The 11,265-nt window shown below is 42.5% G+C and overlaps 1 protein-coding gene across 1 annotated transcript; it reads right to left on the bottom strand.

Moving 5' to 3' along the window:
• Positions 1 to 7,398: 7,398 nt before the first annotated feature.
• On the bottom strand, positions 7,399 to 7,868 carry LOC306921228 (ubiquitin-conjugating enzyme E2 D4-like; the record flags this gene model as incomplete). The annotated part of the gene is made up of 1 exon (XM_079498339.1): positions 7,399 to 7,868. The coding sequence occupies exon 1, from the start codon at positions 7,840 to 7,842 to the stop codon at positions 7,399 to 7,401; it is 444 nt and encodes a 147-aa protein (XP_079354465.1). The 5' UTR covers positions 7,843 to 7,868.
• Between the last annotated feature and the right edge of the window lie 3,397 nt (positions 7,869 to 11,265).

Here is an 11,265-nt window from a genome sequence, read left to right on the forward strand (position 1 = left end):
ATAAATTAAAGGCTACTCCTCTTTCCCTGGAGGACAGGAGGTACGACCTATTCCCATCCAGCTCATCGGATAGGGCCCTCCTAGTTCCTCCTGCAACGCGTCTGGTCACTCGGGGTGACCGGGCCTTTGCGGCTCGGGCACCTTTGCTCTGGAACTCCCTGCCCTTGGCTCTTAGGTTAGCAGAATCAGTGTCTTCTTTTAAAACGCTTTTAAAAACACATCTATATAAGTGTTTTTCCTAATATTGTTTTTAATTGTTTTATTGACCTGTTATTTTCTTCATATTTCATTGTTTATGTTTTGATGTTTTGTTGTTTTGATGTTTTTATGATTACTGTTTTATAACCTGTCTGTAAAGCACTTTGTAACTATATGTTTGGAAAGGTGCTATACAAATAAAATTCATTCATTCATTCATTCATTCATTCATCCACCTCAGCCCAGTCAAATGTAGCCTGGGATGAGGGACTTCCCCTGTGCGGTGCAAAGCTCTGCGTAACGGTCGGGGGATAGGCCGCATCATCCGCATGCATGCAGTCTCTTGACCATGCAGACATTTCCAGCATCCATACACATTGCGGAGATCCACAAACAGAGGAAGAGGGGGGGCGGGGGCTCTCGTTCTCTGTCATCAGTGGAGTTGGGGCGAAATTAAACATCCATATGATAATTTGGCCCCTTTCCTCTCTGTTCTGGCCACTGCGCCCTGGTCGGGTTTGATACCCGATCGTGGGAGGTGGCTGTGTGCTTTACCTGCAGGCTTTGTGAGTGCCGGAGGAGGGTGCATGCATGCCCAATGAATCCTGGAGTAGAGAATCTAGATTGAAAAAATATATATTCAAAAAATATAGTTTTGTGTGTTGTAGATATTGGGCTCCATCTTGCGCCACCCCTTACCCTTGAAAAACAGGCTAAAGAACTCTTTTGTACACCAGTCTGTTCTGCTTTTAAACCAAAATCGGTAAACCAAGAGGATTATGTTCTATTGTTCTTGTTCCTGTCTGCTTCTGTGATTTGTGTCCTGTAATGTACCTTGTGTAATGTATTGTGTATGTCCTGTCTGTATCTTGAACGGTGACGTCATGGACGCAAAGCAAATTTCAGTGAAAGCTGACAATAAAGTATCGTTATCCCCTAAACTTAATTGCCATTTTTTACTATTTTAAAACATTTAAAAATAGTTCAACTAGCCAATCTACATCGACACGTTGATAGCTTGTAGATCGGCTATTTGTACTATTTTAAAATGTTTTAAAATAGTAAAAAATGGCAAATAAGTTTAGGGATAAGGGGTAAGGGGTGGCGCAAGATATAGGGCCAAATACACTCATAATATCCTTATTGTGCAGTTCTAATAAAATCACACCCGTGTGAAGTGAGGGGCACTCTTATCATCATACATCATTTCATTCAGGCCAATCACAATTTGCGTCATCACCTTCGTCTTCAACGTTTGTGTTTACACAATGTTTGTGTTTATACAAGCACTCAAAGCAATGTTTGTGTTTACACAAACCCTCAAAGCTAGGAGGGGCTAGCACCCCTCAACAAAAGGAAGCATTCCAAGGATTATACTGCAATATTTGGTCTGTAGAGTATAAACCACTGATTATCAAAACATGAATTTAGATCATAACCTAGGCTAGCGCCATGATGCGGTTCTCAGTCATTTCATTGAATTGTATGAATGGATGTAAGTGCTTATAAACCAAAGGCCATTATTATATGCATTACTCATAATGATAAATCCTAAGCTTTTCAGCTTTGGCAGCTTTGGAGTGTGACGGTAACACAATGGTAATGTAATTTTCATGACCAAACTAAATCAATAGCATGTACTACTAACCTATTTACTCTGTGAAAGCTTTCATAACCTCTCCCCTTCTTCCATTTTACACTCTCATTCACTCATGACCTTCGGCCTACCCTTTGTTTCTGGGTATGTGTGTTTGCGCCAAGGTCATCTATTGATGCCATTCATCACCAATGGATAATGAAATGTGTTTTCATATCAAATGGACGTGCAAGGCAGGGAATTGTGTGGTGTTTTGCAAAAACATTTGTCCCAAGGCACTGTCATACACATGTCACAAAATGGGGACAACATGGTCCTTTGTCTTGAGCCTCAACTAGAATCTAATATGTGAACTGGAGATGGGCATTCTAATGGTTTTTTTTCTAATGCGAAGGTGGCTGAGCGGTAGTTTTGTTATAGCTTAGTTAACTAAAACTAAAATGTCCTTCGTTTTAGTCTTTGCCAATATTTTTATTTGCCAGATTTTTTGGGGGCATGTTGAAAAATTAAATACATTTATTACAAGATGTAATTATATCAGCGAGATAACGGCGCTGACTACTTACCCTAAACAAACATTAAAGTCCATAGACTTAATTGGCTGGCCTATGATGTAATTTTGGAAAGCCATGCATTGGAGGGCCCTCAAAAAAGAAATTACTGTATTGTTCTGAGCTTTTTGTATATTGCACCTGAACTAAATCATACAAATCACACTTGTGTGAAGTGAGGGGTGCTCTTATCATCATACATCATCATACATTATCACATTCCGTGCTCAGCCAATTAAATGTCTGTGGTACGAAAACACAAAGCTGGGCATAGGAGGGGCTAGCGCCTCTCAAAAAATAAATACAATAAAATTAAGGAACTGATCATGATTTGTCAGGGGTTGGTGTGGTGCATGACGTGTGACATCAGCCATCTATGACGTGTGACATCAGCCATCTATGACGTGTGACATCAAATTTGGGCAAGTCCAATTGAAGTACCATTGACGTTGAAATATTCAACTAAAATGTTATAACAGCAGTCAATGGTACTTGACTTAGTGGGAAGAAAATGTACCAAGTTAGCCTACTCGCAGGGTGCACAACAAATATGGTGCTGATTGGGCGCGCGCACACACGTGCATGCGCACACACACACACACACACACACACACACTCAAAACCGTCCATTAATTGTCAATGGTATTTAATGTTTGCGTTAGGACAAAGTTTGTGTTTACACACACTAAAAGCGGGACATAGGAAGGAAGGGATATCACCCCTCAATAATTAAAAATCACACCCGTGTGAAGTGAGGGGCGATCTTATCATCGTACATCATCATACATCATCTCAATCTGGTCAATCAGAATTTGCGTCCTCACCTTCGTCTTCAATGTTTGTGCTATGTAATGTTTATGTTTACACGAACACTCAAAATTGTCCATTCATTGTAAATGGGATTTAATGTTTGTGTTGGACAAAGTATGTGCACATACACCAAGAGCTGGACATAGGAGGGGCTGTCGCCCCTCAACACATATATACATCTGTGAGGATTGAGGGCTATAGGAAAAACACTGGTATGGGCTGGGCAACACTGTAGAAATTATTCCAGCCAGAGGATATTTTAATGTATATATTGCAGATAATTTGTCTGGTCTCTTGATTCCCTCCACACACACAATCACAAAGGATAAGAGCGGAAATTGGTTAGTTGTTGAGTGCAACCTCCCTCACCCATAAGTGGCATCTATCACGGTTCCTGTTGACAATCTGTCCATCTGTGCTCTTGCGAGTTGCTCGCCAATCACCTGGGAGCGGAAAGCTTTGCTAAATGAAAATAGCAATCTTAAAAAAAAACTAAAAAAAACACACTTGTGTGAAGTGTTCTTCATCATCATACATCAACATCTGTGCCCTGTCAATCAGCTGTGCATAGGAGGGGCTAGCGCCAGTGGCGGATCTACTAAAGGCAAGAGCAGGCAGCCGCCTCCCATGGCTACGTTTCTGCCTCCCCTCTGAGAACTGTTTATTGTCTCCATCAGGCCGAAGGCATGGGGAGAGAGTATGTTTTGCACTCCGTCCGTGTGTGTGTGTGTGTGTGTGTGTCCGTCCGTCCGTGTGTGTGTGTGTCTGTCCGTCCTTCCGTCCGTCTGTTACCAGCTAATCTCCGGCACCGTTAACCTGGTCGATGCCAAACTTTGCAAACACACTCCCTGGATGCCAACGATGAACCTCTGCCCCACATTTTCCAGAACGGCCTGTTATAGCGCCACCATGAGGCAGCTTTTCACATGTTTTACCTAAAACTGCACCGATCTGCGTGAAACGTTGCATGCACACTCCCTAGAGGCCAAGGACAAACCTTTGACCTGCATTTTCCGCATCTGCCTTTTATAGCGCCACCAGGAGGCCGACTTTTGTAAAACACATTTTTTGATATTACTCCTCCAGATTCTGTCCATAAATCTCACAAATCGTTACACAGTATCTCTATGGTCATGTGGTCAAGTCGGATCTGTCCGATATTTCATATTCCATCCTAATTGGCTATAATTGGCTTTCACAGTTTGCAAGATTGCCTCGTTTTGAACAAAAGCCTCAAATCATGAACGCAGCATGCAATTTACGTGAAATCTTTCACACATTTTCTTACTAGGCTGAGGAATATATCCCACCCTTTTCACATTGGCTTGTTATAGCGCCACCAACAGGTTGATTTTTGCAAAACACATTTTTGGAACAAAATGCCTCAAGTCATCCAATCATCAGCCATCAAAGGCAAACATGTTTATATTACTCCTAAACATTTTGCCAAACATCTCACACAGTCCTATCCTCCTGGTGGAGACCTGTGCCCAGAAGGGCACTTTTTCTAGTTTAAAATGATATGCCGCCTATAGCCGCTACTCAAGGCGGACAGACAGTGTATCAGACAGAAGAATACACATCCATTCATTTGATTGTTGAGAAAGCAGAGCAGAGACACAGCAATAGCAGCACCGGAGAAATAAAAGGTTTTTCCAGGCCAGGGTAAACTTATTTTAGACACGAGGACGCCTAAACCTGTGCGGTAGGGTATAGGCTACCACCACAGCACTAAACCTGTGCGGTAGGGTATAGGCTACCACCACAGCACTGCTTAGCTTACATAGGGTATAGGCTACCACCACAGCACTGCTTAGCTTACATAGGGTATAGGCTACCACCACAGCACTGCTTAGCTTACAGGTAGGGTATAGGCTACCACCACAGCACTGCTTAGCTTACATCGGCTGACCGGCAGCAATCACACCAGCCCCGCTCACCACCCCCACCCGGGGACCGCATGTAAATCCGACGGAGCATTAGTCCGACATGCGGACGCATGTCGGACTAAAGAACCAGAGGTCCGTCCCTGTTGCTGATTTTGCATGATTTGTTGCCTGTCGGTCTCTACAGAGACAATCAGGTTTCTGTCAGCTATGGAGGAGCTACCAACAACACAGCTAACAAAATTCCTAGCTACTGAAATCAATTAGAAATCAATGGAAATTACGCGCATAACAAGCAGCTGTGGTATCTTGGCTTCAATATAGCCAAGAATAATATTTTACTCTGTTTTGACGCTTTTTTTCCTTTTTTTCTCTCATGTAGGCTCCATTATATCTGGTGCAGTGCTTGTGGTTCATGAAAGTACAAAATAAAAGTGTATGTTGTCATCATTAGCAATCATCTAACTATTGTAGGCATTTGTAGCCTATAAGAATATAAGCTACAGCTATACAACATAAATATACATTGTATTTCGGACTTTCGGTAACTTCTGTCTATCTGCGTCGACGACGAGGGTTTCGGGTGCCTGCCTACCTCGTATTGGCTACTCATAAAGAATTCCTGGCTCCGCGCCTGGCTAGCACCCCTCAAAAATCTATTAATAACAGACAACACAAGGTCTAACAATGGTGTTGCTTCAAGGGCTTCAGGTGGTCAGTCTATGACATCAGACGTATACGTCCTCCATTTGGACAAAGTTTCAGTTCAGTCCAACCACCACCGACTTCCATTCTAAAACTAAAGTTACATATTTCCAAAAATCTAGACGTAAAAAAAAAATCACACCCGTGTGAACTGAGTGGTGCAAGGTCTTATATAGCCTGATCAGCTGTGGTCTGACGTAATGTCAGTGACCATAGTAACCATGCTCATTTTTTTGGGTCCCACGTACAGGTACACACACGTACAGGTACACACATACATAGACACATAGATACAGACAAAGCTGGTTATTGGAGTGGTTTGCACCACTCAAAAAGTGAGTGAGGTTCTTATTCGGCCTACTGGCAGCATGCACAGGAAATCTGGCAGTGATTAACGGTTTAAGATTAGCCCCCAGACAGCAGACAGAAGGACTCACAGACAGACAATATTCTAGACTAGAGGGACATATTAGAGCCACGCTATAAAAATGGCTTCACACCAACAGTGCTGGTGAAACGAAGGCATTAGCTGCAACAAACAATACATATAGATATTTGTACTGTACATACATACGTACGTGTATTGCACAGGTTATCAAGAGGTTCCACATTCTCTTCAGAATACATTCAGGTCTTGGTATATCTGAATTCATCCATTTGCCAGAGAAGTGGGCAGCTTACTAAAAGTATCCAAAAATAGTACAGAGAAGACATCCTTGCACATTTTACCACATCGGGTGGTCGACTATACAGGAGTAATGTCAACTAGAAAAAAAGGGATAGAGTCAAGGACCATTGTGCCATGTTGAAACGATGTGATGATTGTCTTACAATCAAATTGATAGATGCCCTTAAGGTGCCGTTAAGGTGATGTTTGTCTCCACCTAAATTCTCTGTCTTCCACCCGTTGCCTCTCCTCCACCTCAATCATTCCCCTCATTAAGTTTCTTCTCCAACTCCTCCACACGCCTCAGTCACTTGCTTGCCATCGTCTCCCACGCTTCAACACACTTCTCCCTGGAGAGAAGCCTTTCCGACAGAGCTCCAGCTTCTCCCCCACCCATAAATTGCAGCTTGACACCTTCCTAGAATAGCATCTTAGCACCAGCTGCCAAGGATGTGACCTAAGACGGTGAGAACATCTGTAGCGCGACTCCAGGCTGTGGATAGTACCAGCTCAATGAATTCTGTGAGTGACATATCATAACATGATAGTTATGTAGGTAGGGCTTCCACTGTCACTGTCTGCCATCGTCTGTTTGTGACATGGCTCTTCTCTGCTATTTGCACACTTGGCAGCTGTATGTCTGTGACCTGCATTTTTTTTGTGTATTTATTTTATCTTTGGGGTTTTTATGGAAAATAGAAATTGTTTCTGTAAGGTTCATACCATAAAATATAAATGTCTAACAAGGAGGTGAAAAAAAGCATAACTTTGTCAAATTTTATCACAATTTTTTCTTAGTTTTTCTTTCTTTATAATTTTTTTGCAGGGCATCTCACCAGTAATGTAATTATACTAACCCAAAGGAAAAGGGGGAGTGGGTGGAAATGCAATGTGTTGAGAAGTTGGAAATTGGAATATACTGGAAGTATTAGTGGGGAAGATATGCACTCAAACCATCGCCACTATTGCCAAACCTTCAGTATTTCAAATTGCATACTTTTGAGTCCATTCTCTGGCTAATGCGTTGTACTTCTGCTTGTCGGATTTATAGACATGTGCAATGTCTACAACAAGAGGGTCATTTGGGTTTGGGTCGCATAGCAGAGAGCATATGGATAACAGCACTTTTGAAATTGTAAGTGCAGGTGACCACTGTGACCGTAAGATGTCAAGGCAGATGCTACCATTGCTGTTTATGTTCGGGTGATAGATTCTGGTGGTGAAGGCTACCTTTGGTGGTTTAAAGGGATAGTCTGTGGGAAAGTGGATATCAAGGAAGAAGAGCCCTCCTTGAAACGGGCTGTCGGTCGGTCCCATGATGGTAGCTTGCCAGTGAAATAAGTCATCGCCGACTGGACCAGCTGAACACTGAGCTGGTGGGTCCCGCTGCAAGTCCTGCAACTCCTTCTGTATTCTTCTCAAAGCCATTTCAATCCAGTTGAATTGTACGTAGCTATAGTAGGTCTATGGGAGTCTCTGTTACACTTGCAGTCTCTGACTTGGCTCAGTGTATTCAGTGATTTCTCTGTGACTCTGCCTTTTAAAGGCCAAATCATCAACACTGCCACGTCACAGTTTTGTCATCACTACATCACAAAGGGCAAGTCATTAAAGGCACGCACAATCTACATCCATGATGAAGGAATAAATAATATATCCAATCTATGGTGTTTGAACACCAATACTCAATCTCTATGCTATCTATGTCTTTTGGATAATAATATTTAAGTTTTTAGAGGCGTGCTGAATCTTTGCCAAAATATATGGAGATGTTTGATGTCACTGTACTGACAACGGGCACTGACTTGATGTCCTAGTTCTGATATCATACACTGGCATCCAAGTATTCTGCAATTGTAGCATCCTTTATTCTATATCTATATCCACGCATCCTAATAACCACCCAACTGATTCACTTCAAAGTCTCTGTATTATGAAGGTGCTGTTTAACTCCATATATGGCTTTCCCTGATGTCAGCAATCTTTGTATCCCTTTTATTCCCATATATGGAGATCACGGATGTCATCAATATGACTTAATTCACTGACATCATAGAATGGCCTACACGTGTGTGCGTGCGTGCGTGAATGTGATACTGACATCATAGAATGGTCTCTCAAGTACTCTATTAATCGAGTAATATTAAACTAATATTAAATGACAATTAGATTAGTACATTTGTGCCCTGTCCATTTGCAAACAATGTTCTTAGAGTACATTGGGCAGCATCAATGTATCAAATAAGTATTCAGTCAAGAGTTGTGAATGTGTTACGTAAGGCATGGCAGACTAACTGCTCACTGCATTATGCATGTTGAAGTGCAGTCATATTTCATTTAACGTTAAGTTATTTTTAGAACTTGAAAGGAGAAGTGAAAGCTTGCATGAAAGGTTAACTAGGTCACACATATTTCTAAGCATGTGTGTGTGTTCGTTTGTGCGTGCGTGTGTGCGTGCGTGCACGTGTGTGTGGTTTTGTGTGTGCGCGTACATACGTGCATGTGCGCAGAGATTGCCAGTAATCTCCCTCTGTCAACCTGGGGAGAGCCCCAACATGAGCTCATGCTTCCTTCAATGCATGAAGGAATCCATATACTGTAGGTTACAGAAATAATCCAATGTCCGAAAGTTCCGAAAAGAGTTCCTGGCATTGCACATGGTCTTTTTCAGATGGAGATGACGTCAGTTTATTTTATTTTATTATTATTTTTATCGTGATTAGAGGAGAATAGAGTCCATGTCCGGTGCTGTCAGATGACGATGATGATGATGAACAGGCGTGGTGGTTGGCAGCTCCTGATTGGCCCAGCGAAGTGAAGACGTTGGGTGGCGGAGTGACGTCGAAGTCACAAGATCTGTAGTTGGAACCTTTAGACAGGCTTCATTTCTCATTTCACTTAGTAAATTGACCTCAACTCCTGCACAGTTCCTATCAGTTTGTTGAACATACGAAGGTTTGATAAGGAGGCTACAGTAGGCACTTAAATCCAAAACATTGTCCAACAATATCACGCCTAGCAAACATTCATACTGAGACTGTATGAATGTGCATGGCGACAGAACTATGATAGTATAACAAAGTTAAAATGATTATGGACTATGATGATAATGAAGACATGGCCATCATGGAATTGTTTGTAAACAAAATTAAATATATCCATCACAGACTGGACGTGTTTTTTGGGGGAAAATGTGGAAAAACTGCAGTGTGCAGGGACCTTTAACCCTGAAGTGTAGGTTAAATGTGTATTGTATTATGGTGTATTATGGTTTGTATCTGGCATTAATACTGGCAAGAATGGAAGTTTGAATGTGACTGTAAGGCACTTGGGATAAAAGCAGTTCACCAAATGCTTTTATCAAATGTCATATTATCCCTGATGGACAGCTTACTCTAAAATGACCTACCATATTTCATTGTGACATTATAACTTGAGCTTTATTTGCCCTAGCTGAGGGGTGGTACAGGGGCAGAGAAGGGGAGCTGGTCAACTGCCATATCATCCTCAGGGCCAAAATCCAGCAGCAGACCAGTCATCGCAAATTAAAGCCATATCTCCCCTTGGGCTAATTGGCATCTAGCAACTTAAGTACCACCGCATGCTGAGCAGTCACCCCGAGCTACCGAAACCTTTCTGTTGCTTGTTTCGGGTGGAGGAGACAAGTTTATCCAGACGCAAAAGGCACCAATCGGGAAACAGTAAACAATAAAACATAAACAATGTTGGAATTCCTTTTTTTATAATAGAGAACTTTCGCTTCCCCAAGCTGATCAGACAGCAGGCCTCGCTGGTCTCAATAGTCATTCACATATCAGTCTGAACCCGCCACTCCCGCCGTCCATGTCTTCGCATGTTAGATGTCTCATTAACTACAGATATACTGGGGCATTTGCCAAGTCAAAGAGAAAGAGTGCTTGATGGCATTTCAAATGGCCCTCAAAGAGTTTGCTCAACGGGGGTTTCCATTGGATAAAGTGCTCTATTAGGGGCAAAAATGAGCTGCTAGTTATTTTTAGCTTGTTTCATTATAACATAGCATATTCAGAACATCCAATCTATCCGGTCAGCAGAGAGACGAAGGCGTGTGAATGTGGAATTAGAGTGTGGCTCCAGTGCCTCTTTGTGGATCTTCGTTATCATTTTTTTCCTTTTCTTTTTTTAACTTCTGATAACTGCACTAATTAAGAAGTTCTCCTCGAGAAAAGAATGATGGATGGGCCGGCGACAAAGAAGGAAAGGCAGGATGCAGGAAAGGAAATTAAAGGACATCCTGGGATGCCCTTCAAACAGATATGGCAGTTTTCAGGTCACAGCAGGGTCCCCTTTAGAAAAAGGACCAGCAGTGAGACGGTTGTCCTAATGAGGGACAGAGATGACTACTGGACATGCTGGGCAGCCCTTGATACCAGCGTTGCTTGAAGAGGATACCCAGAAAAATACTGAGTGCTGATGTAACTGTGAGAGTCTTGGAATGAATTGAACACTGAGGATTTTACTGTTTACTTCCATCCTTCCTTCCGTCAATCAGCGAATGCTAAGTCAGTGAATACTAAGTCAGGCTCCCAACAGGAAAATCTTCTTATTTTTTGCTGTCTAGTGTTGGCAGGAATGAGGGAGACACACGATTAGTCAGGCTGACAGAGAGACCGAACTGGCAAGCAGACAGATGGGTATGCAGGCAGACAAATAAACAGGTGATGTGACAGAATGACAGGTTGGTAGACACATCAGAGGGAAGACTGGAGCTCTGCCTAGAGCAACTGGCTCCAGGAGAGTTGTCTAGGGGCGAACTTGGGGGGTAACAGTACAGGAGTCTCATTTTTGCAGATCCTGGGTTTCGATGGGCGC

This window comes from Electrona antarctica (assembly GCF_951216825.1).
Source record: "Electrona antarctica genome assembly, chromosome: 4".
Taxonomy (NCBI): domain Eukaryota; kingdom Metazoa; phylum Chordata; class Actinopteri; order Myctophiformes; family Myctophidae; genus Electrona; species Electrona antarctica.